Here is a 27,632-nt window from a genome sequence, read left to right on the forward strand (position 1 = left end):
ATGAAGGATCCGATGTACTTTGAGAACTACGGGGAGCCACTAGACTTCGAGGTACCGGAGAAAGGCGACAAGGCGCTCGTGCCTAACTACATAGTAAGTGTACTCGACGCCATCATTTAGCTCGCTTTTGAAGGATGAGTCATCACCACGAGAGCTTTTTTATTGCGTTTGACTAACCCTAAAACTCCCTAGTGAGAAATATGAGGTCCTTTTGATGCGGAATCTTGCTCGTAAGTGTGGCTTTGCCTAGGTAGCACGGAGCAAGGCGTGCTTTGCTTTTTCCTGCGGCTAAGCTTTCGTCCTAACGGGTCATAGTGGCAGGTGCACAGTCTGTAATGGCGAAGAGTGAGTTTTTATTTCATCGTCAGTGGCTGGCCCGTGTTACTGGCGCGCTCGTTGAATAAGGCTTGCGGCTTCGCAGCGCGTTTGCAGCGCTCAGCCAGTGGCACGATCGTCCGCGACGGGAGGTGGCACGTGGACAGGCTCTGCTTATGCGCCCTGAACAACGACTTTTGTATAACCTGCTATTAAATATGTAACGCTGAACGAAATCGCAGTAACAGCGTGTGATTATTAAGTGGACAGCGGCGGCTAAAACAGCATCTACCAAAGACCCCCCCTCCCCCCCCCCCCCCCTCAGTTGCGCTTCGCGCCGGGTCGCGTCGCCCCCAAACTTATCCGTTTCAGTTGAAAGCGGTTGATTGAGGTCGCTGTTTCTGTTATTTCTTCATTGGACAACTTGTGTTTCGCTTAACTCCGCCATGAAAGAATCGAATTTTTAGAAACTTTATTAAAAATGAAGATAATAGAAATTAGAAAAGTAAGAAGCGTAATCAACGTAATACGTACTATTACTGTGTTGTAATTAAAAGCAGTGTAATACATAATGAAATGTGATTAAAGTAAAATAAATAATTTATTGTCTCGTAGAACATGTGCTCACATGTGACTGGATTTTGGCGGGAAGTAGTACATTCTTTTTATTGTCTGAACGTGCGTTTTTGCTTAAGCGCCTGTCTTCTGTAAAACGAAAAGGACTTTCATGTCAACTTTAATAAGGGCCATGCTAGTGTTTTATTATCCATACTTCTGCACAGATCTTTGTTCAATGTAGGGCCTAGACAGAACATGTTAAGCAGGGTTAAACAAGTGAACGCAAGACATGGGGGCAAAATTTTTTTTTAACTTCACTATGGAACACTCCCTACAAAGCAATGATTAACTGATAAGGGTCTCTATGTCCCATAAACAGCGAATTGTCTGCATTGTAAAACGCGCCGAAATGTAGAACACGTGTTTATTGATTGTTTTGACGCAGTTATTCATTGAAGCATCTTGCCAGCGCAGATTGAAAAAAAAGAAATACGTACCTATCGCGAGTTATGGCATTGCTTTTCGGTGCGTGGAAAATGAAGACGGTGTCCCATGTATCATGTTGAAGTTGGTAGGACTACATGAAAACAATTAAATTATGGGGTTTTACGTGCTAAAACCCCTTTCTGATTGTGAAGCACGCCTTAATGGAGGACTCCGGGAATTTCCACCAACTAGGGTTCTTTAACATGCACCTAAATCTTAGTACACGGGTGTTTTCGAATTTCTCCCTCATCGAAATGCGGCCGTCGTGGCTGGGATTCGATTCTTCACATATATCCTATCAGGGAAACCTCCGTTGAAAGCATAGCATCCGCGAACAATACAAAGCACAAAGCCTGGTTACCTCTTTTCGGTTGATCGTAGAACATGAAAAAATCTTAATTTAGGCACGCTGGGCAAAGACTTCGTCTAATTGTATTTTTACCTTATCTGTACTAATGTTCAAATATCTTATACCAAGTAAAGAGGAAATACAAAGAAGCGATTGTGGCTTAGAGCGTCGGTCTTCTGTGTTGGGCAGCGAAGTTCGATCCCATATCATTTGCGCGTAATTCACATATTTTTTTAAATGAGCTAATCAGCTACACAGCAGCGCTTACTAGCCACGCACAGACAGCAAAGTCCACTAGGGTTTTCAAAGAAAGCTTTGAAAAAGACAACAGACTTGTGCGATCTTCCAGTATCACAACGCGATTTTCAGTGTAGTTGTTTCTTTCGGACATCTGAAAGAATTCTACCTGCCTGTAACGTAACCACATACTTTCAAAAATTTGCTGCTTATGACAACCTCATTTGAAACCTTGACCGCATTTAATGCTTTCGAGCACTGGTCAGCGATTTTTTTTACAAAGAGACTAATTTGTCCACACACATTTTACTTCTCGAGCACACTGACCATAATGTTCCCCAAAATATTGCTCAATTCGATATCCATTCCTTTCTATCTCTTCCTGGGCAGCAGCACAAGTGCTGTCTCCTTCGTAAAACACGTCTATAACGCTCTGAATAGCTTGAATACGTAATTTACTACCAGTGTCTTAATCACAGTCCACACACTTTGATATTCGACTACACATTACCGATAACATGCCTCTAGTTTTCAACAAATATAAACACAGTGTCTTCCTTAATTCACTGAGGACACTGGAAAAACCTGCTTCCAACCTCGCATAAATAAAGAACGAAGTTTCAGTAACTATTTGCAATACTTGTAATTGGGCCAGTAATCTCAGTTTCGGCAGACGTTACACTAAGCACGTTGCTTTTTAGAACAAAAAACTCGAAAAAAAAAGAAGACAGTGAAAGGCGAAAGAAAGACGAGCCCTACACTTACAACTGTTTATTCCGAAAAACAGAGCATCCCACAGATACACAAAAAGGCGCATGCGCAAACGCATTACCTTACACTAAAAAGTAAAAGAAAAGTATATATAACAATAAATGATCAATCGCAGCACACATGACAGTTCAAATTGGACGAAACATATCGATTCGCCGCCAACATCGAGTCCCTTCAGCACAGTAACAAACGAAATTGCCGCCCTGGCCCTGTATATACCAGTCACCTTTTTTTTTTTTTTTTGCAAAGTGTTGCCAGCAGATGTGACGGATTCTGGAGTTTCCCGTACCGGCTGCTATAAACAGCTGGAGCTTTAGTTTAAAAAAAAACAGCTAGACAATATACAGGCAGGCAAGTCTGTGCAACCAGGCAGGAAGTCGGCTTTGGATACAGTTACCTGCAGATTATATCCAGTGCAATACAATGATCAATGTAAATTATGTAAGAGTTGGGCGGATCTGCCACATATTCTGTGGGCATGCTCCAAGGCGGCTCTTTTCGAGGGACACCAATGGGAGCAGTGGGAGTTACAGGGTCAGTTTTCTTGTTCCGTGGAACATCCGCACTGTCAGCGCATATGCGGCGGCACTTTTGCCGTCCACAGGTGAACCTGTTCAGCGCCATCACGGTAGTGGGCACGTGTGCCGTGGTGGCCAGCGTGGCTGTCACCTCGTTGCGCGGCAGCAAGGCTCACCACAAGCAGTCGGCCAGCGCCGTCCAGCTACCGGACCAGGAAGAGCCGATGGACGCGTGGATGGCCGAGTGGCACACGTTCATGCCCAGCCCGAGGCCAATTGTGTGCTTCCTTAACCGTGAAGGTTTCCTCAGGTGCGCGCACGCCCGTAATCCTCCTGCTCCGGATGTATGTATGTATGTATGTATGTATGTATGTATGTATGTATGTATGTATGTATGTATGTATGTATGTATGTATGTATGTATGTATGTATGTATGTATGTATGTATGTATGTATGTATGTATGTATGTATGTATGTATGTATGTATGTATGTATGTATGTATGTATGTATGTATGTATGTATGTATGTATGTATGTATGTATGTATGTATGTATGTATGTATGTATGTATGTATGTATGTATGTATGTATGTATGTATGTATGTATGGTTGGATGGATGGATGGATGGATGGATGGATGGATGGATGGATGGATGGATGGATGGATGGAGCGTCCTTTTTGAAGGGGGCCAGTGGGTTGCGCCACGCAGCTCTTGTTCTTATTTTGCCTGAGGTTCTGCCTATGTTCAGAAAAAAGAACACAAAAATTACCAGCATCAAATTTTGTGAATCACTATTTTGAACTTTTGTTTTTGTACACCTTGGTTGTTTGTGGTCTCCCTGCTTTTATGCCACAAAACTGCCAATCGTCTCTTGCTAATCGCTAATATGGACGCGTCTGCTTTCCACCTGCTATCCCTAAACCCAAGGACTTCAACGAGGCCAAAGGAGCCAAAGCCGACAGCTGGGCAGATACCTTCAGATTCTAATGAAACATGTTCCATCGATTCTCTTGCTTTGCCGCAGCAAGCATGTGCTTCTTCCTTCTTGTTGTACTTCGCTTTATGAGTAAGCGTTCTAAGGAATCTTGATCTCGATTCGAAAAGTAAATAGCTTCGATTTGAGTTATCATAAATGTTTATTTTCTGATCTCGTTTACTCCTCTTGTGTACCTACTCATAGCAGGCTTTCTTTCCGTTGCCGCCACCCATGAGATTGTCTGAGCCTCTGTGACTGATTTTGACATTTTTTGTGGCCATGTTACACACCATACCAGTCGTATACTTGCTGGTAAGCGTCTGAGTTCTCTTCCTCCACTGTGAGTCAATGTTTTTCCTGTTTTTCCTGCACCAATGCCTGAACACTCTCGCAGCCCATTAGCTTCTTTTGCATATTCCTCAGTGGTACTTAGGTTCAATTTTACCCTGCGCTCTCCTCACTTCAAGGCTCGTCCAGCCCATATCAGCCTGCATACCTTGATTCGTAATCTTCCCGTGAGCGCCTACTTGCCCCGAGTTGACATAGAGTCCTCAATGTGCCCCTTACTTCAAGCAAGCAGTCGCCTTTCCAAATGTAGGTCCCGGAGCCAATGCACCTTTCCACATAATCTGGAGCACCTCATGCCTATCGTATCTCCGTGGTGCTCTGTGTTTCATTATGGCCTCATTTTTCGTCCCCTTTGCTGTTATTCTTTTCTCTGTTTCCATATATCTATTCCCTTCGCCTACCCATATGTCAAGGTATTTGTATACCTTTTCCCGAAGAATTTCCTGGCCCTCTGTTAACACTGTGCACTGTTTTCATTGAGCACCATAAGACCTGATAATAAATAATGATATTTGGGGTTTTACGTGCCAAAACCACTTTCTGATTATGAGGCACGCCGTAGTGGAGGACTCCGGAAATTTTGACCACCTGGGGTTCTTTAACGTGCGCCTAAATCTAAGCACACGGGTGTTTTCGCATTTCGCCCCCATCGAAATGTGGCCGCCGTGGCCGGGATTCGATCCCGCGACCTCGTGCTCAGCAGCCCAACACCATAGCCACTGAGCAACCACGGCAGGTATAAGACCTGATACTTGAACGGTAAATTTCAAGCTGAAATGCTCACCTTCTTCTCCACAGGTATTAGGCAGACGTTGCATATCACTTTGATTGTTAGCAAGCAAATAATGCCGTTCGAATAAAACAAATCTAGAAGCTACTGCTCTAGTATTGTGCCCGCCTGTTTGCTTCACTCTTTGCTGCAACCGCCACCTGGCGGATGTGGCATGTGCGAACCGTATTCCTCATAGGGTTTCACACAATGATTACTCGAGGGAACTCTGGTGCTAGTGCCTACGGGAGCTGCAATGGATTCACATGCTGGCTGAGCCAGCATGTGAATTACGGGAAGTACATAGATTTGCCTCATCTTCGTCCTTGTGGCTACAACTGGCCTCGTGATATTGTAGGTCCGCCATTTCCAACAATACACTGCTTAACAAATAATTAAAATAACATTACGATTGTCCGGTGGCAGGATTAGAGCACAAGACCTCTAGCACAGAAGCCCGATATTGAAACCATTACGCCACGGACACATACATTGAGAAGCGATATAAAATGGCTTTACGGATTTATCGCGGGCAAGCCAGTGTCTGAAGACACTTGGCGTGCTTCGATTTGGCCACCTCGGCAAGATCAATTGTTGCAATTAGTAGCGATTGTGCATATTCGTACCGTCTTCTGCACTTCGAAGAGTATAGATTGCTCTGAAATTTACGACAATTAAGGAATGTAAAGCGTATTAAACAAAGCCATAAGAACGTCTGAATCCTCATGACGGAAGATCAGTCAAATGCCCATAATTCCTATGGCGGCTCAACAATTTCAGCGCCAGAGTTCCCTGTGGCATATTGTAGGAAACTCTATGGGATTCCCATTTTACAATCTATTGCCCTTAGTACAACTTGTATTTCACAACCTACGGAGCACCTCCCGCCAGCGTTGTCTCGAATCGTACTAGTCGATCCCAGCCAAAACGACGCCTCGCGGTGCACAAGATATCACGAACAGAAAGAAGACACGGCAAAACAAGACACCGCGCATTGCCTTGCCGTTCCCTTCCTCATTAGCAGTATAAGTTCAAGTCAGCGTTAATGGCGCATCTTGCTGAATTACCACACATCATTGTTGAATTACTCCACACTGCGGCCAAGTATATGTGTTTGGTACATGACACTTTAACGCACAGCGAGAGCGAATGCTTGGATATAGCACAACAGAAATACGTAAACAGGCAGTGTCAATGTGATTAGCTGAAGAAGGTTATAAAATGCGGTATACAGCTGCAAGATATTCAGCATAGTAGTTCTGGCATGACTAAGCACACGTAATGGCTAAAACTTGAACTTGATGTTGTGTCATTTGTTCATAGTGACTAGGTAGGCGTTAGTGTGATACGTGGCAGTTACTTCAAGGGCATTTTAATCAGTGTCTATTTCATTCTGAAAGCAATATAGCACACGACATCAGATTATATATGTAGTCATAAAGTGATACCTTGGCGAGTATGTTGTATCCAAGCAATAATAGAGTTGGATTTAGGCGCATGGTTGAAATAAGTAGCATTTCCGAAATGCTGCCTTATCCAAAAGTTGCTAATAAAACAAAAAAGAGCAAGGGATTGCACTTCATAACAACAAACATAATCTGCAAATTTCGTGGGGCATAAGAACTCCTCGCTGAATATCATAGTCGTTTAAACCGGCTCGTCTGCCTAAATCATTTCATTACACACCACTAATGGGTATGATTCCGAAGTTTCCTTGGTCCATATTCCAGTGAAAGTGAAAATTGTTGCCAAAGCCAAGAAATACACGCACAACTCAACAGCAGCCATACCAAGCTTCTACGAAGTATGAGCGACTACGCAAGCTTAGGTGAGCAGCCGCGAGTCGTCGCCGTCTCAGACTACTCGTCTCGGGATGAAACGATAAATTGAGGAGTGAGAAAGAGAAAGCGCTTTCGTTTTCTTTAGGCAATAAAAGTTGCTTTATTTTATTATTGTACTAGTTATAAAAAAATGAAAAAAAAGCTAGGACAGTTAGCCCATTTTAGTCTGCACAGTTTAATCACTTATATTTTGTTGAAAAGCCGGCCGCGGAGAGGGAGTCGCCATATTCGGAAATGAAACTAGCGGCTGATGTCCGGTTGTTGCGCGGTCAGCGTCACTGGTGGCGCTCCGCGCGGCTGGCACGAGAATAAATGTCGTACCTCACGCCGTAGCCTCATGCGCTGGCTCGGCTGACGGGTAGTATGCTGGCCTAGAGTTTGCGTGCGCCGAAGTGGGCGGGCTGAGTTTGCGCCTTGGCCAAACACGAAAGTGCTCGCTTGCCGCGTACGTGCGCACAGGCGTTGCGGCAATGGCGGATCACTGCGCTGCTGCGAACCACTTTCAACGCGCCGAGCTGTACACGGAGCAAACTTTTGGCCATCCTGGTGCCACCGCCAAGATGTGTGTGACTTCGCCGGGCACTGCCCAGCTCGCTGGAAACGCCGGACTATATCCACGCTTTGGGCGATGGATACCCCACTACGGACTCAAGTTGAAAGTACATTCTCAGGCAAAATTACACCCGTTGGGTCGTATCTTGCCACATAAGAACAATCGTCATGTGCCTTTCTTGCGTTTTCTTTTTTAAGAACGCTGCGCTCGCGACTTTCCTGTCGAGAAGGCTCTGTCATGCTGATAACGCGTATGCCGTTTGTGACTTGGAAGTGTAGGCCTCGCAGCTTAAACAAAGGAAATGCAAATAAGACAGATGACGATTATTAATGCGGCAGCGTTGAGGAGCTCGTGTCGCGGAAAAGCCGGTGTCGTCGGCGTCGGCGGCGTTGGTCGTGAGCGAAAAACCCCGGAAGGCAATTCATAAATAAAAACAACTTGCAAGATGGGCTGGGCGGGAATCGAACCAGCGTCTCCTGAGTGTGAGACGGAGACGCTACCACTCAGCCATGAGTTTTTTTTGTTTGTTGCTTAACCATGAGTTCGATCGTTCAAAGTGGGACAAGAACGCCTCTAGTGAATGCGGTGTTGCCTTACAAACGCGCCGAAGAAGTTTATACTGCTCTGTATATCGGTAATTATGAGCAAGGAAGTAACAGAAGTCGCAGTTAAACGCGTAGCTAAGTACGTTTCCGCTACATTTCTTCTGCGCTTTTCGCACACCCAGAGCCATCTTGCGGTAAACACAGAAGACCCCCCTCCTCGCAGTGTACGGCGCTGCCCCGACAGGTGGCGCACCACGCGCGCATTGTGGCTGTACGGGTACCGGTGCGAGGCGCGTCGTCGCCCGGATGTCCGTGCCGGTCACGACGCTCCGAGGCACCGAGTTCTTTGGTTCGTTCCGCTTGCTCAGGCGCACGTTTCGTTGTAGCGCCGAACGCTGCGTTGCTCGACGCTCACCGCGCGATTGGTGGGTGCAAAGTCCGCTGCGGGGCGCCTCGTAAGTGCTTGCTGCGCCGTAACGCATTGTCTCACACCCCTTGGCGGGTCGAGGGGAACGCTGTTGCGTTCCACTTTTGAAGGCGAAGCTTAAGCGTCCTCCAATTTTTTTGTTGTCTGGCAACATGCGACCCAAAGGGTGCAATTTTGCTTAAGAGTGTAATGTTGACGTTACCAGCTTCAACCATGATGGCGACACACCTACAAGGTGCGCAACTCTGGAAGCAGGAAGCCTGTTTCAATAAGGCGCTGGCGCTTTGGCCGTCCGGCCGTCTCACCATCGCGCTTAGAATAGCAGACTCTACCTGAACCCAGGGAGCAGAAAATAGGCATATGCCGTTTTTATAGCGTTTATCCGAGACGCTAAAAACGGTATAAAGAAGAGACCAGTAAGAAAACTTCGTTGTTGACACGTCGTATATGTCTGCTAATGTCGGGCTTACTTTTTTCTGACGATGTAGAGAAGCATTTCAAAACGTATTCGAAAAGATGGTCTTGAATTAGGATTAAGAAAGACACAAATCTCTTGGCCAGAGCTTTTGATGCATGATTTCTAAACGCTTTTAAGACGTTATCAAAAGCTGGTCTTGAAGTAGTCTCGAAAGGTTTACGGCAATCTAAAGCTCGTTCTCGCGGCTTCCAGTTGAGTCGAAGCGTCGTTGTCTAGTGGTATAGAGCACCTGGCGCAGTGTCAGGCACTGTTGCTTATAGAAGCCGACGCATCCTCGACCATTTCACATGAAAAGTAAGGTGTCTACAAAAATGATTCCCGAATACCGCCTGTGGTATAAAGCAACCATGTTTACTACCAAAATGGGAATGACTTCCCGCTAAGAAATGGCCGTGTCCTGACAATCGGCAAGGCCAGGGCTTTTGTGCCATGGGCGTATGACATCAGAATATCACAAAGCAACACTTTATTGAAAAAATAATAGTTATGAAAGGTATGAGCACAATATATCAGAAACAAATTACATCCAATTAAAAGCGCGTCAAGATTGACCAAAACTCCCAGAACAAGTTCTTAATGAACTAGAAATTGATCAGCAGTGAATAGAACGTACATAAACAAAATTCGCAAGTGCATATACAATGACGAACAGTTAGGACGCGGAGTGTGCTGAAGTTTCTTATTTTGCACGGTAAAGAACACATGCTTTTAGATGAACAGACTAAAGTTATTTAAAAATTGACATCACAGCAACTCCAAGAAGCAGAATCAAAATGCGGGATTGAATCGCATGGTAGCTGCCCTCAAGCAATGTTACTAATCTAGAAGCTTGAAAAAAACACAAAAAAGGGATAACGACACACACCATCAAAAATCAATCCTGTGATAAAAACTGAACAATGGGAACATGTCAAAATAGAAAATATTGCCTTTAGGATACATCAAATGTAGTAATGGGGCCCTATAACGTAAAACTATTCCAATATGTTTTTATTCCAATCTCGTAACGTCAAATATGCGTAACCGCCGACGCAAGCATCAGACGGTGACCCACAGCGTTTTCCGAACAGACCAATCAAACGCTCTCCTCATTTAGAGCGTCACTTTTGTTTGCCTTAAAAATAATAACGTTGCCTGCGCTGAGCGGCTTCTCTTATCTAATTGGCTGACGACAGGCGAGGAGCACGCTCAAGTGGAGAGGGGTTCGATGGGGCCGAGCTAGTGCACTGAAAATCGATGACCGCATGAAGAGGGTGGTGCCGGCGCCTGCGATTGGTTCGCTGTTCCTTACTTAGCTTGACGTGGCTGGTCGAAAATCGCGGTGGCATGCAACGGAAGGTTAAAAATGCCGCTAAAACACATCCTCAGCAAATGAGAGTTGGCAGAGCGAGGTCATAAACATGCCGAAAGCGCTCGATAACGTTACACGGCCACGCAAAAATTTTTATTGTACGCAAATAAACCTAAGCTCTCCGACAGATGTGAGTAGCCAGTGGCCAAGCAATCGGTGGCAGCCATCTTTTATTCCTTTTGGAACGGGGCGGCCTGCTGCTATTCATAAAAAAATCCAGTTTTGTTCGGCATATTAATGCCTATTTAACGCGTACACGCCACTTTGACGCGATGAGTTTTCCCGGTTTTGTGACGTCGCGTGATAGGCAGGTGAAGTGGGTGTAGCCCGAAAGGTTTTGACCGATAGCAGAGGGCTAATCGCGAAATGGCGTGGAATCAGAAATAACTATTTTTCTTTTGTTCTGTGCAGTCATGCGTAATCAGTCTGTACGCGTCATATCAGATGGGGAGCTATCGCGGTTTCCGTGACGTCGCTTGACAGACAGGCGAAATGGGGTGGTTCAAAAAAGTTTTTAACCAATAGCGGAAGGCTATTCCAGCTTTCCAAGATGTTTTCTTTACCAATTTTTTGCGTAAATTATTTACTCACTCAGAAAGTCAATTACATGGTTTATTCATAGTGGACTTTGTAGCGCGCACAACAGACAAGGATACAGACAAGGTAGACACACGAACGTCTACTCACAACTGTTTATTTTTGGAAAGATGGATGGATGATGAATGGATGGATGTTATGACCGTCCCCTTTGGAACGGGGCGGTGGGTTGCGCCACCCAGCTCCTGCTATTATACTGTCCAGTGTCCTGCCTAGGTTAAAAAAATAAAAAAGACTATGAACTCCCACAACCAAATTTTCTGACCCCCTATGCGAACTTCGCTTTTTTACGTCTCCGTTTTCTGTCGTTTCCCTACTTTGCTTCCACCAATCTTCCTATCGCCTATTACTAATGTTTATCGCGGGCATGTTTACTTTCCCCTGCTCTCGCTGAACCCAAAGGCTTCAAGGAGGCCAGTGGTGCCTAAATCAACCGCTGGGCAGACGTCTTCACATTCCAATAAAACGTGCTCCATCGTTTCCCTAGCTTTACCGCAGCAAGCACATGCTTCTTCTTCCTCCTTATATCTCGCTTTTTAGGTGCGTGTTTTAAGGCATCCCGATCTCGCTTCGAAAAGTAATGAGCTTCCTTTTGAGTTATCATAAATCGTTTCTTTCCTGATTTCGTTTTTCCTCTTAAGTAGTTACACATGGCAGGTGTCTTTTCCATTGCCGCCACCCATGAGATTATTTCAGCATCTCTGACTTTCCACTTGACGTTCTTTGTTGCTATGTTGCTCACCCTACAAGCCGTATAGTTGCTGGTAAGCTTCCTACTTCTCTACCTCCACTGTGAATCAATGTTATTCTGTACATATACCTCAACACTCTCCCAGCTCATTTACCTTAAAGACACAGAATATAACCGAACACTTAAAGACACAGAACATAAAAGCTCCAGCTAGCGGCGACGAGCATGTGCAAAACGAGTCCTCAATATTTATATGAACAGGTTACAAAGCTTCAAGTAGTATTCACGAATGCAAATTCTTTGTCAGTTATAGCAACCAATGGCTGACTGAGGCACTTTTAAGGACGTCCTGTTTTATGGAACGCTTCGAAAATTTCACGTGATTGCTTATTTTTATTCGAAAACAAAATATCAGTGTCAAGCGCTACCAGTTCCCAATTACATAGGTAGCAGTGGTTATACAAGTGCGAATGATTTTCATTCACATTCGCACTTGTATAACCAGTGCAACATATGTCATTGTGAGCCGTGAAACTATACGCTCAATATTTCACTACCTCTCATTCTGTACAGCCAGAGTAGGAAAGAGCAAAGAATGAGTTCATGATCAGACAATATTTACCACACATTAAGTCAGCACGACCGCTGTGAAAACGTATTGTTTGTACGCTTCGTGTTTATAGCAACTTCAAGCGAACCGCATGACGCGGCGTAGCTCAAAAATGTAAGAAAATCGTTCGTAAAACATTTGGCAGCATTACAGTTTGCACTATAATGACCTGCCAAAATGCGGCATAGGCAACCTAAATCAAAATAACATCAAATGTTTATGAAGAATGATGGAAAAGAACATACCTTTTTTATAATTTGGAGACAGACAAAACTTCTGCGCCGTACCGTCTTAAGCTTAAGCTTTAGCTCGGGTGCTCTATCTAAATACATGTAAAAGGAGAATTCGTTTTTCTCGGCAGCCGCTGCACCAAATTTGACGAGGTTTGTGGCATTTAAAAGAAAACTTAAAATCTAGTGAGTGCTTGTTCCGGATTCTTGAGTTAGGTTGTAAATATTTATTAAAGATTGGCAAAAATCGAAAATTGTCAAGAAACAAAATTATCAAGTTTACAACTCTGTAACTGAACAAAGAAAAATGATATCACATTTCTGTAATTGCATGTAATAGTACATCTAAAGCGGACAAAATTGATATGTTACACATGAATATAGAAAAATTTAATAATATGGAAATACAGCTTTTGCAGAACCCCTGTAACGAACGTAACAAATTGACGTAAGATGTAAAATGACTCAACGAATTTGTCCGCTTTCAATGATCTAATGGATGCCGTTTATAGAACCGCGATATCTGTTCTTGATGCAGAGATATGAAGTTGTAAACGTAGTGCTTCTATTTTTCCAAATGGTCGAATATTGGAAAATTTTTTTAACAAAATTCAAGCGCTAAATCGAAATTCTGCTTGCAAGAGTCACTACAATTTAACTTTCTCTTTCAAATGCAACAAATTTTATCAAAATAGGTCCAGGGGTTATCTCAAAAGAACGTTTTTGCATTTTACATGTTTTTGAATAGGCCGCGTCGGAGTGGGGCCCGAGCTAAACCTCCTCTTAAGGAACAGCTGTTCGCTACTTCTTCAGTGTGCAGTTTCAAACACGGGCAGTGCCAGTATTAGATCACTTCACATGACACTGCTTCGCAGCTGGCAGGGAATTTGCAGAAACGTTCACATCACGTGAGGAAGAAAGCGCCGTGGGCTTCGCAAGCATGTTGCTTGTTGGCTTGCACCGGTGAATCAGCCACAACACAGCGTAAACAACAGCAAAAATAGCTAGATTGCTGCTACAGTGCGCGACCAAACCCCTACATCGCTCCGACCGTATCCCGCGGGCGTCGCAAAGGAACTGCGATGGTCTCCCTCTTTTACTCGACTCGGACCACTGTCAAATTTGTGCGCGTGCGCGAAAGAGGTATGTGACATTCTTTCCATCCACCCGCTTCACCTTGACCGCAGCCGAACTAAAGCCCTTTTTACGCCTACCCATGCAACCCCCCCCCACCCACCTACCTTCCGAGGGTTGACTGACGCTTAGACATTCATCACCTCTCAGAGATATGTATGGCGGACCTCTGTATGCGCATCCCCTTCTGGGAACGGCACTGAGAGGGAGGAAGTAGTTCCCAGAAGGGATGGCCTAAGTTGAAAAAGAACCTGACAAGACCATCGGTTTAATTTTGTTGGGCATTTATGAGCTGGTATAATGTTATCCTTAGAGACAACTATTCTCTTTAAGACCGACTTGTTTCTCCAAATGGAATAAAAACCCAAAAGATAAGATCATATAGGGCTAGTTATGTGGTTATACTATATTGTGGTTTTTGAGTTGTGGTGTAATTATGTGGTCATACTATAAAGGACAAAATTTTTTTTATGACGCCCAGCACAAAATAATGCTCAAGTCTATTGTAGTAGTACATCTATAGTCAAATAGATCTCCAAAGCGTGGCGGCTATGAAGCCACCTGTTTTCAGACGCCCGAAGCACGGAAAAAGCATGTCCTTTGATACCCTGGCTTTTGGCACCTGGAATTCCATAATTACGAGTGTCGTAAGGGCACCGCAAAACCTTGTCGGAGCTCAGAATTTTATCGCCGTGTTATAAAGCGAATGCAGTGAACCTTAAGAGTGCATAGTTATCCCTTTTCAATCTGTTTTCTCACACAGCAATCAACGATCGCCTAAAAGCAGATCAGTTGACATAGTTAATTTGCCTTCGCTCTGATGCAACATTTTCTTTGTTTCCTTTAGTGTGCAGAAGCCATCGGTGGGATGCAGGGACGAAAGCGTGCGAATAGGGACGCGATCAAAGCTACACTTTTTGTACAGTAACGATAATTTCATTCTTTTTTTTACAGAAAGGTGTTATTTGCAAAGAGTTCGGCTTTTCTTTGTATTCCGCCTTTGCTCTTTCTGTCTTTCTTCTTTTAATTTCTTTTTCTTTTTTTAACAAATTTCGTCACGCTACTGTGCATATATGTTCCAGCTTAGGACGTACTATTCATATCGCGGAGTGCACTGACTTTGTTATCTCGTTGCAAAGCTAATTGGTTGCCTTGCAATAGCAGTGCGCGGTAAGGGCCGATTTACGCTCGAGCCACACGCCACACCACCCGCCTGCCCGCACGCATGTGGTCGGGTCAAAATTTGCAGATTTCGCCGATTGGCCCACATATTTTGGTTTACCATGCATGTGCGAGCCCAGTATATGCCAAAATCTGTGGACCACTGTGCGGAATGCGCAATTTTCCGCACGACCGCACACCTGAGGCAAGCGGGCGGTGTCACGGCTCAAGCGTAAATCGACCTTTAGTTAACCAACCCTAAGGCCGGGAATAAGCTGCGTAACTGGTGCTCGGCTTGTGCAGTACTCCGCTATCACACCGGTCAGGTGGCGTATCGCAAGCAAAATTTCTCGAAAGTGTGCTAACGTCACCGCACGCTCACGGTAGTCCAGTAGAACCTTTAAAAAGATTAGTTCTAACAGTTTAGAAATATATTTCTTTCAACATGTTAGGGGCACTCCGTCAACAATCCGCCACCGACTTGGATTGGAACTGTGACTTAAAACAAAGAGCTTGATTCCTCAGCATGTCATACATCGGCATTAATGTGTGTTAGAAAACGTTATCAAAAACTCGAAAGTTTCTTCTCATTCTAAGTATTTTTCGGCAGAGAGTAGGAGCTGTTGACTTACAGTGCATAGACGTCCTTCAGAAAAACAAAATTCATGATGCATAGTAAATAATTTTTTACACATAAGTAACGAGCCTTTTGACGGAGTACTAAAGTTTTTATTTAGAAGAAAGCTAGAAGATATGTTAACGGTGTACTTAAAATATTGTTTATACTAAAGTGCGAAGGAACTATTCTAACGGTGTATTTAAATTATTCTTTATAGAAAAGTTAGAAGGAAGTCTTTCAACGATGTATTCAAAATATTCCTTATAGAAAACTAGGAAGAACGTCTGTTAAGGGTGCATTGAAAACATTCTTTGTACAAAAGTAAGAAGGAAGTCTGTTAACGGTGTACTGAAAATATTCTTTATACAAAAGTAAGAAATAAGTATTTTGAGAGTGTATGAACAAACGTTACAAGAATGTAAATGTAAATACACTGTCGGTAAAGTAAATAGACAGTTGGTAGTCCCAAATAATGTTAATAGGCTTTTTTGTAAGGGCGAAATATAGAAAGAAGCAATGGTCGCGGCTGGTATCGGACCCACCTTTACGAATGGTTCAGTTTGAGCAGTATCTCGTCTTTGAAACCGGTTACGTAGAATTTAGATAGACGGCTTTCTGTGGCTTTTATAATCTCACTGTCTTACCTTTTTATGTATCTTTTTCTCCTTCATTTAAGACCACCTCCAAACACGCTTGTCCTACGCCACTTCCCTGGTTTCTACTGCAACGAGATCGTGTACGACGGCCTTGTCTTCGAAAATGCCACATTCCAGCTCCTGGCAGATGCCACGGACGACGCCATCCTTCGGCAGCTGAACCAGATTCGAGACAGCCTGTTCCCCCATTGGAAGATAGTCGTCAATGTCTTCACGGATGGCTTATCGACAAAGCGAATGCATGAAAACGGATCCAAGTTGCTGAACTCCCTGTTCACGTGGCTGGAGCGACGTCGGGTTGACGGCCTCAACTTCGAGCTCGACGGTGACGCCTTGCACGGGGACGTGGGCGCCGCTCTGGAAGTCGTGGCCTTTTTCACATCTGCCTACCTAGACCACCGCAGGGGCAACCTCACGCTGTCCGCCATGCTTCCGTACGGTGCCGCCGCGATCTTCCACGACGACCTGCCTTTCACACTGGACCGGATATTCATCAAGACCCACGGCCTTCTGGACGAGTCGTCAGGAACAACTCAGCTGGCCGCTCCGCTCGACTACGCTGGCTTGACACACCGCCGGCCGAAACGTCGCACCGTCATGGGGCTGCTCGAAGAACTGGAGCATAGGCTCAGCACCAAGACCTGCTTCACGCTCGCCTTGTCCGGCGCGGCCTTCACACTCAGGTTTCTTACCTTTACCTTCTCACCTAGCTTTGAATTAGAAATGGTTTGCACCAATTTTAACACTACAGATACTAAAGGAGAAATAAAGGGAATAAAGGAAGACAAACACTCAGTTAGTTTACACTTCTAAAATATCTTTAGAATGCTTTCTTTTTGTTAATCTCACAGCGATTGGATTAAATTTTGGGAAGGGAAATTAAGGTTAAAGATATATTTTTTCAACATCCCGTCAGAACCCAGACGGCATAGGTCAGCGTGGCGTCGCGTATTTCAACGTCGTTTTCGTGCTTGGGCCCTGTTGATAGTAAAATGTCTTAAAATTTCCTCAGTATTCTATTCGACCCTCTTGGAATACATTGCAATCGATCTTTAATAATCTAAAAATTCAGTGCTATATTAAACACCGTCAACATCCATGACGTCACTGCGGTGGGAAATTCAAGTTGGCATTGCCACGCTTCTTTCGGTGTCGCAACTTTTCTGGCTTGGGAAGCCTCCCTTGGTGGTAAGAGCGTTTTACTTTTTTTTGTTGGTATTGCAATGGGGTACTTTACTAATGCAGCTACTGTAACTTATGTTTTGGGATCCCTTTAAATAAATAAAAAACCTCCCTGCGAAGCAACAGACTAATATGCTGTGACAACATTAAAATGCCGCAGCATATAAGGTGCACAACTAACACTAACATTTCGCAAGCGGAGGATTTGTCATCTTGCACTAGAAATTACTAAAGGCACCTAGAATTCTCGAAACAGCGTAATGAAAGCTACTGGTCTCGTCAGCCAACCAGAAGAGGGCAGCGACCGTTAATTAGATCAAAGAGCGTTAATCACTTGCAGCTACTGATACTGGGCCTACTGGTATCACGCATAGAAAATTTGTGGCGCACACTGGACAAGCCCTCCTAACGGTTTAATTCTCATTGGCGCCACACAAGGCGTTCCTTCAGACAGCCAACCGATATCGGAAGCGATAAGCCCTCCCCCAGAGTTACACACTCGCGTCGCACTCTCGTAACCCTCCTGAGAGTTTTTAAGGCTACAGGTATATCTAGGGCTCTATTCTGGACATTCCGCCATTTTCTTCGGTGCGTGACGTAGGCGCGACGCAAACAAAATGGTGCTGGTGGCCCAGTTTTGCTTACGTAGCGTGACGCTAACTTGACGTTTCGCTTAAGAAACTGAACTGAAGGCACTGAATGTAGCGTTATCGGTAAGGCAAAACAGTTTTCCTCCGCAGTAAAAATAAAGCAGCTATCTCAAAGCATATGATTATTCGGTCGAAAACGCTTCTCGCTTCCGTCGTCTGCTGCGTACAATACGTCGTCTGCTTCAACAGCTAGGATGCGTGTCCCCGGGAAATGGAATGAGTCATCGCACGTTGGCGCCAACTCGCTTGTTTTCTTGCTTGAGACAACATACGCGACCTACCAGTGGTGATGCGCGCACATTCTAGGCCACGTTATCGCTATCTTGTGAAACGCAAGTGACTCAGCCCGACTCGGCTGGCTGAGAAACGGCCGAATATTACCGATAGCATTGCGAGCGCCAGAGATATCCACTAGCGCGACGCAAGCGCCGGCGCTGCCATCTCTTGTTCATTTCGCTGGTTCTCGCACCGCGGGAGAAAACTTCAAGGCGCCGCCTTGCGTACATTTCTTTCTATAAATTAGAAAGAGCCCGTTGTCATAACTTTTGATTGTGCAAAAAGGCATTAATCTTGATTACAATACAAATGCAGCAGTGAAAAGTGGACAACGTTGACGAAAGTTTGCCATGTTCAACCAATATTATTTCGTATAAACGCATTCTTTTAAAAAGTGATGGCCCCAAACACAAATGCCAACACCACCCAAGAGCGGTGCAAATACTATGAGCACGCGTTATGAACAAAAGATTTTCGTGGCGCCAAACGACGGGGAAATGTGGCGATACGCATTCCTCTCGGCTGCCATTGCATATGGCTGCTCATTAGCATAATTCGCGCGGCTCGTCGCAGCATAAATTATGGCGGAAAATCTCAGCAATGGCGGCCCAGCGCAACGTCACGTATCGTCAAAATGACGTTTACGAAACAGCCCTTCCTGTGACGCTGCTCACGAGATATTCCTTCAGCCAATCAGCAAGCTGGCATGGCGCATATCTTGGATCGCCACCACATATTCGCGCAATTGCAGATGCATTGTACTGGCTTCTGCACGCTACCGCTCACATTCTTTTTGAAGCGCTAACATCACAATATATCTGCCAAGGACCAAAAAATGTATTAGTCCATAAAATTTGCAGCTCCACGTCACGTTTCGTCATCTTGATGAAAACGCAAAATGACATTTCGCAAAACTTCCGTTTCCCGGCACAAATTTCAAGGCACGTGAGCTCTCCACAGCCAATCAGAGTGCAAACATGGCGGATAATGGTGGCCGTGCAGCCGCCATGCGTGTCGAGAATAGCACCCCTGATATCGCGACACGTTTTTCGTGGGAAAGCTAGATAGCTATAGATAGGCGGAAAGGAAGCTTTTCTGACTATGCCGCGAATGCTATTTGCATTTAAACACTCGCTGACTTCGATAATGATCTTAGATGGCTTCCGCCACAACTTTGTGTCTCCCTTTCCCTACTTTCCGTGCGGCACATATCCAAAGCAACCTGTGCAAGTGCCTTCTCACCTGGAGGCGTGGTTTCGTGCCGTCAGCTACGTTCTAAGAGCACGCGAAGTCCACGCTGCCATGAATAAAGTTTCGCTTTTGGTAGTATATTATCATCGCGCGGAATCCATCCTTGCATTCATGTACAGTAATATCACGTGTTTTTCGTCATCTTTAGCCCAATGAACTGCGACGCCAGCTGCAAACGGTTATTTCAAGTAAAAGCAGTTGGGCCGCGTTTCCACCCCCCCAGTTACGAAGAATGCTAAATCCTCCTTCGCCAAAGGACAGCAGTGTGCTGGTCTCGTCAGAGTTGATTTATGGTGAAGAATCCGCCGGCTATCTACATACGACGGCTGGCTTAGCAGACACAGCTGTAGAGACTTCGTCGCTCACCTGCTCATTATCACTGTTGTTCCATTAAACGCTATATTTGATTATCGACCACTCTTCCTGTGGGGACTGAATTCTGGGGTATAAATGTGTATAAATAAATGAGGCAGACCGTAGTTCAGGACTTCGTGTTATTGTTGACCACTGGGGTATCTTTAATGTGTCCGCACTGCACGGGACGAGGACGTTTTTGCATTTCTCCCCCATGTAAAAGCAGCCGCCGCGGCCGGAATTTGATTCCGCAACTTCCTGCGCAGTAGTGCAGCGCCGTAGCCACTCAGGCGCGGCAGCGGGTGTGTTGTGTGGTCCTCGCGGGTTTCTACAAAATGGTGCCGTGAAGTGCGGGAGCTATATTAATCAACGACCGAGCAGCCCTCAGGACCGAGTGTCGACGAGCCCACGCTTGGATCCATGGCAAAGAGCGGAGTTCAACGGAAGCGACTGCCCTCACCCATCCACCGACCGCCGCCTGCTACAAGGAGGCTAAGCGGACCATGGATAGGGCAATAATTATAACAATGGTAAGCCTTATGCTCTACGATATTGATGCGGCCCTCTGTGTAGCCACAACGCTTCAACTGCATCTCATTAACAACCAGCTCAAAATGCTTCAGGAGAGGCTTTGTTTCCTAGAAGAAAACACCGAACTCCCTACTTGTGACGACGAAATATATGAAGAATATATCCCTAAGGTAGAATAAAGAGATAAACTGGTTGCACTGAAGTCTAAAATCAGTCTTGATATTGAGAATCTCTCGAAGCAAAATGATCATGTTACTCCTCTTGTAACTTGAAACGTTGCAAAAATACAAGCGATAAACGATTGTGAAAGCAAAGCTTCAAGCCATGACTGCATTGAAGAAGGTGAAAGAAAGAACGGCATAAAGGAACAAATCTTCATAGATACCGAAGTACTTACTGAAGGCAAAATTGTCGTGCCGAAAACCTGTAGTAGTCTGATTTAGTGACGTGGGTGACGGAACCGAATAAGCTATGAACTCATGTCATCGTCCTGGACACGTCGAAAGCACAAGGATGAACAAAAGAAGCCATGAGCCATTCTACTCTTTGTAGGTGACTGACTAGCGAATCTGTATAGCAAACGACAAAGAGGTGACAGAATTTTAAACAAAGTTATAAACACATTTATTGTCTTTATCGGTAGTCATCGTGAAGTAAGGTACGCACACACATTAATTTTTATACATTCGCGTTCGTTCATGTTATACATTTTATATACACATTCGTTACATACTTTCGTGTTTTCATTCCACGATATGTTTGAGACCGAGAATTCGAGACCGAAATTACAGCACCGAGTTGCAGTGGGCCACTGCCGTCAGCGCCTTCGCAGAGGGAGGGTCAGCTGGGAACGTTGGCATGATGAGCGGCATCGGAGCCAGCTGTGCAAGAAGACGACGACAAACGCGCGGGCGATATATTGAGGCAAAGCATTTGAGACGAAAATCGCCGAACCGACTGACAATGGGCCAGTGCCGTCAGTGCCTTGGCAGAAGGAGAGACAGTATGGGGACGCTAGTAGGACGAGCAGCATCGGAGCCAGCTTTGGAAGAAGACGATGACGAACGCGAGAGCAGTGGCACGAGCCGTTGATGATGATCTTCATGATAGCTTTTGCTCGCACATGTGAAAATTTCACGAAACCCTAGCCGCAAACAGCTTCGCGGTAAAAGTAGCTGTTGCAGCCACAGGGGTACCAAAAGAGGTTCCGTACAGTGTTCAGGACATGCGAACGGTTCGAATAGCAACACGCGGTTCGACAACATCCCTCATGAACAGTCCAGAAGTCCACGAAGGCTTCATGTACACCCAAGAGTCACGGTGCCCTCCACGCAAAATAACGCGTACTTATTGTATTAACGATTACAAAGGCGCACGCATCAACCTAAACCAAATAAATTCCAGCCAGCACAGGGGTGCTATAACGTAAAACTATTCCAAACTTTTCTATTCCATTTCTGCTATAAGCCCTCCGCGATTGGTCAAAAACTTCTTTCGACCACCCCCACTTCACCTGTCTTTCACGCGACGTCGCGAAAACCGCAATACCTCCCCATCTGATATGATGTGTACACACTGAATATGCATGATTTGACAGAAAAAATAAAAGCAGTTATTTCTGATTCGACCCCTTTTCGCCATTAGCCCTCGGCTACTGGTAAAAAGTTTTCGGGCTGCACCCACTTCACCTGCCTGTCACACGACGTCACAAAACCGCACAAACTCACTGCGTGAAAGTGACGTATACGCAATAAAGATGCATTAATATGCCGAAGAAAACTACATTTTTTTCGGAATAGCCGCATGCTGCCCCGTTCCGAAAGGAATAGAAGATGGCTGCCGCCGATCGCTCAGACGCTGGCTACTCGCACCTGCCGGAGAGCATGGGTGTATTTGCGTATAATAAAACATCTTGCGTGACCGTGTAACGTGTTCAAGCACTTTCGGCACGTTTACTACCTCATTCTGCCAAGTCTTCTTTGCTGAGGGTCAGTTTTAGCGTCATTCTTAAGCTTCCGTTGCATGCGGCCGCGATTTTCGACCAGCCACCACAAGCTAAGTAAGGGAAAGCCGACCAATCGCAGACGTCGGCACTACCCTCTTCATCCGGTTATATATTTTCAGTGCACTGGCTCTGCCCCAGTGAATCCCTCTCCACTTTAGCGTTCTCCTCGCCTCTTGTCAGCCAATTAGATACGACAAGCCGCTCAGTGTAGGTAATGTTATTCGTTTTTCAAGCAAACAAAAGTGACCTCCTATGAACGAGGAGAGCATTTGATTGGTCTGTTCAGACAACCCTGCGGGTCACCGTCCGATGCTTGCGTCGGCGGTTACGCATATTTGACGTCACGAGATTGGAAGAAAAACATATTGGAATAGTTTTACGTTATAGGGCCCCAGGTGAAGACAACAACAGGCCTATCTTCGCTGCGCAATTAAGGTAGGAGAGCGTCTCGCCGGTGCCGTGTTTGCCGCTCTCAGTATTAATTGCTTAACTCTAAAAAAATCCTACGTGGCACAAACAACAAACATCGAGCATTAAGACCACCATTGGTGCAGATATCCTGTAAAGCAAGGACAACGACGCATCATAGACCAGATATCACCTGCGCAAAATCAAAGCTGTGGAATGACAACAAGGTGTCTCTTGCACCGAGTGCTTTGTCATCGCTGCACATGTCGTAATGACATTCATACCGTTTTAAGGACGATCAAGTGACCACAAAATACTAAGTGTCAGCTTATGATGCTCAACGTTCGGCTGCATCGTCGAACTCCACGACGTGTGCACAGCAGAAGTGACATCACGAAACAAAGCAAAACGATCGTAAGGCGGATCTATACGAACCAGTATGAACAACACCGCCCGTGTAATGTTTCCTTTAGATTCTCTGGCCTACTGGAAATTATACAATCGGTTTTTGTACATGGTGAAACTGGACTGTGTCTTTGTCAAAGAGATGAAAATAATGTTTTATGTTTCGTCGAGGAGCGTGTAGAATGTTCTTCCTCACTCACCTGCTATCACCTTCATTACTGTTGTTCCACTAAAACGCTATGTTTGCCCATCGAACCCTCTTCCTGTTTGGTCCTTTGCGGGTTTCTAAAAAAACAGCCAAAAGCACGTGGGATCAAAGTTTACTTCACCAAGTCGCAGGCCTGAAGCGCCCGAACGGGACTTTACAATTGCCAGTAAGTACAGCGAGCCGTGGCACTTGCGGATTTGGGTGAGCGGGTGAGCGAGTAAGAGTGGGCGCGAGGGCAAAAATGTGGGGGCTTTCGCTCCTTGGATATATGACTCTGCCTAGGCACTACGGAGAAGTTTCATAGCGCGTGTTGTATGCGTTTGTCCCTAGGCGTGCCAGCTTAGCGGAGTGGGGTCGAGTTTGGCTGGCTGCCGGCGCGGTGAAACAGGTCATAACGTCGCAAATGTTTTCCGTGGGAGCAATACAGATCATGGAAGACGCCGGTCCGCATATATTGAAAATCTAGAAGGCAGAGCGTTTTAGAAACCGCGGTTGAACGCGAGTTGCTCAAAGGGCGCCGGTGACGCTCGACGCCCCTGCAACCGCCAGGAGAATACAATGAACTAACGACCTGACGCTCCTTACGCTAACCTAACCCAACGTTAACCTAACGTAAACCTAACCTAAAGAGGCCGATACAGAAATACAATAATGATCACGACATAACGTAGTAGGAATACGCTGCGCCAGCCTCACGGTTTTACGCTACGCTAACGTAAACTAAGCTAACCTAAACCTGACCATAACCTAAGCTAACCTAAGCTAACGCGGACGAGACGCAAAGCGAATAATCCTCACGTCGTGAAATTAGGCAATCCCGTTCAAGTGTGGTTGCTATGGCGCTGTGCGTATATTTCACTCAAAGGGGACCACTCAAAACTGCTCCTGGAAAGTCCAGGAGAGAAATCCGAACCTTTACTACGGCCCCTATCGCTGCCACGGGCAAATCAGTGATGATATTTTTTTAAGTAGAGTCCGTAAGGCACGACAAAGATATAATCCTTCATGACTAACTCAGCACCAGCGCCGCACTCGCCAGGAAGTTTGACCGACGCGCCTTCACACACAGCGATCACCAAATGGGACGTCAGTGCCCGCTGCTGCCCTTGTTTCACTGCGCCGGCAGCCAGCGTCCGAGCGTAAATTCGACCCAACTCCGCATTGACAGCACGCCTAGGTACAAACGCATGCAACATGCGCAAAGAAACTTCACCACCGTAGTGCCTAGGCCGAATCGGATATTCAAGGAGCATAGGCCCCCAGATTTTCTCTCTCGCATCCGCTCTTACTCGCGTTTGCACCACGCCCCGCTTTACTTACCAGCAATCGTAAAAATGCTGCCAGAAGTATAGTTCTCGACGCAAATTGACTCCCCTATGCGCTACTGCAGAGGAGCAGCCGCGCTAGCTTCACTCGTGCTCCGCGCTGTGAAGCTGACGAAGCCACGCACTCGCGTGTTTACTCTGAGTTGACGAGACGCTATATGAGGCGTTCGCACTCACAACACTTGCGTCTCAGCACTGGTCAGGAATGAGCGTGGAGAGAAGCTATATAGCTGTGACATTTTTTGCTACCACGCTTTAGTCACGTGCGATACTACTACTACTACTACTACTACTACTACTACTACTACTACTACTACTAATAATAATAATAATAATAATAATAATAATAATAATAATAAAGACAATTACAATGCGTTAACTTAGCGGCGCCAAGCGTTACTACCCCAGGCCCTGTGTTTAAGCAAACCTTTAAGCCCCTTAGGAAGTACAACAGACTGCACGCCCCCGAGTCATCTGACTCGGCCGGGCATATGACGGTAGAGCATCTCCTAGCAGGGTAGCTGTTTAATAGTGAGGAAAAATGGCAGATACTTTCAAGGATTCAATAGAACTTCACGTAGTAGTTTCGCGAAAACCGGCAATGTGAAGAGAAACAATTAAGGGAAAATGAGACATCCAACCAATCGTAGCAATTCCTACAAAGGAAACCCATACGAGTTCCTCGAAAGAAAAGCCTCGCAGTTGAAGGTAAGTTGGTCCTCGTCTGGGACTCGAACCCAGGACTTCGCGCTGCCATATGCTAGCCGCCTGGTTAGCTCAGATGGCAGAGCGGCTGCCCTGGAAAGGCGGTGGTCCCGGGTTCGAGTCCCGGACCAGGACGAATTTTTCTTCAACTGCGAGACTTTTCTTTCGAGGAACCCGTATGGGTTTCCTTTGTAGCAATTGCTACGATTGGGTGGATGCCTCATTTTTTCTTAACTTATTCGAGAGAACTGCATATATTTGGGCCGCTAAAGCAAATATGGAACAACAAGTTACTGAGTAACTGTGTTGAATACCACGTCTCGGGCTCGATTCCCTACCCGAAAGGCCCAATTCGGATTGGTGCTGCGCGCAAAAGACGCTTGTGCACTAGCTCAGGGTGCATGTTGGGAATACCAAATGATGAAAATTTATCAGGAACTCTTTATTATGCTGTGTCAGATAATGCGTCTTCCTTTGAGACACCAGTTCATAAATAAATTCAGAAAGTGAAACTGAATGGGGCGACGCTTTCCAGACAGCCGTCGCAACGAGACGTCGGCGACCCGGTGAAGCCAGGGCAGCCAAAGAAGACCTCTTTCTCCGACGTGTGCGCTGTGGTGCCCGGTCGCGTCAAGAGGATCGAGGACGACGCCGCCTACACGGCCGAGAACCACACGTGGGTTGCGCACGAGGATCAGTTCACGGTCTTCGAGAAGGCGGCCAAGGTTCTCATGCACTGGCGCTTCATGTGCGTTGCGGCTGTCGACGTGGACTTGGACGATGTGCGAGGGGAGTGCGGACGCACCTACCCGCTCCTGAGGCGTATCTACGAGACCTCCAGCGTGCTAAAGTACTCGTGACTTCGCCGTGCCCCGGAAGTGGGGAAGCTATATTTTTTTTTACTTGATGATTGGTTCGTGATTGAAAAAAAAAAAAAGAATAAAGCACATATTTCCGTGCCTGCTCGATTGTCCGATGTCAACATAGATTCGGTATAACGTAACTCTTGCTTCTATTAGCACGTATCACTTGCTTTTTACTTTCAGTCGTTTCGTGTGACATTATACAGCAGGCGCATCCTTTTCCCACGTGCCCTCATCCGTGCATTGCACGTTGGCCAGCAGGGCTGCAGCCGAACACCTTGTGGCTGCTCCTAGTGCGACCCGCCTGCCACATCAAGGGAGTCATGGCAATCGTCGTCACTTCACCACTGAGGAGCATGACCTCAACAAAGATGACCGAGAGTATAGTTGTAATTTACTAAAGCTTTTCTTTTCTTTTCTAGTGTAAGCTTTACATTATTTGCATTACATTATTATTACACATCACACATGTGACATGTCTATGGGACCGTAATTACTCATGTGTAGTGTACAGAATGTTGCTTTGAAAAAGAAGAGACGTTCAAATATTTCTTTAACCGACAGCGCCGGCTTGTAGCGGCGCGACTACTGCCTCCAAAGCAGGCGAAGATGATCTCACGTGGAGCGAGCGCGACAATAGAAAACGCTAGCGCGCTCGACCTCAACGGCCGCGGTGTCGGCCGCTCCCGAGATCCAGCTGCACTATGGCTGGCCGGCCTAAATCGTGGCAACGGCGGCTCCTTCTTCGCGCCGTCTTCCACAAATCGATGACACGGACAACCGAGCACACCTATGCCAGCGTCAGTGCGCCGACTTTACCAAGGCGAGTGACGTGGCCTCACGCGGTTTGACAGACGTGCCGTTTATGTAGGGCATCCGGGAATTCTACATCGACATGCCGGACATTTGGTTCATCCAGCTGGACAGCCATTTTCTTCTCAACAAGGTTCCAGGCTACGGCTGCTATCCAGGCTACGGCTGTCATCCCCCAGCCTCGACGTATACGCGGACTTGCAGGCAGCCGTCTTTGCGCACTACGTATCTCGAGCGCTCACTCATAACCGCTCTTGCCATTTGAACCGTCGCCTTATTCCGCGTCTTGTCAGCCCACATCACCTGTGTCCACCCTTGCCGATCGTCAGCACGCTCGGGCCCCAGCATCAAACCTGTACTCGATCCGTGAGCCTCCTCCTCAGCTTAAAGATAGCTGCGCGACGACTCTTTCTAAAGAATTCGCTGGGCCAAA

The 27,632-nt window shown here is 45.9% G+C and overlaps 1 protein-coding gene and 1 non-coding gene across 2 annotated transcripts; both read left to right on the plus strand.

The window, feature by feature from the left end:
- Nucleotides 1-26,383, plus strand: LOC142578475 (uncharacterized). The gene is made up of 4 exons (XM_075687858.1): nt 1-93; nt 3,321-3,544; nt 16,244-17,018; nt 26,063-26,383. Exons 1-4 carry the CDS (start codon nt 1-3, stop codon nt 26,381-26,383), a joined length of 1,413 nt encoding a protein of 470 aa, XP_075543973.1.
- On the plus strand, nt 25,585-25,659 carry TRNAS-GGA (transfer RNA serine (anticodon GGA)). Its single transcript has one exon. It is a non-coding gene; the product is annotated as a tRNA-Ser (tRNA).
- Nucleotides 26,384-27,632: the final 1,249 nt, after the last annotated feature.

Source organism: Dermacentor variabilis, chromosome 4 (genome assembly GCF_050947875.1).
Source record: "Dermacentor variabilis isolate Ectoservices chromosome 4, ASM5094787v1, whole genome shotgun sequence".
Taxonomy (NCBI): domain Eukaryota; kingdom Metazoa; phylum Arthropoda; class Arachnida; order Ixodida; family Ixodidae; genus Dermacentor; species Dermacentor variabilis.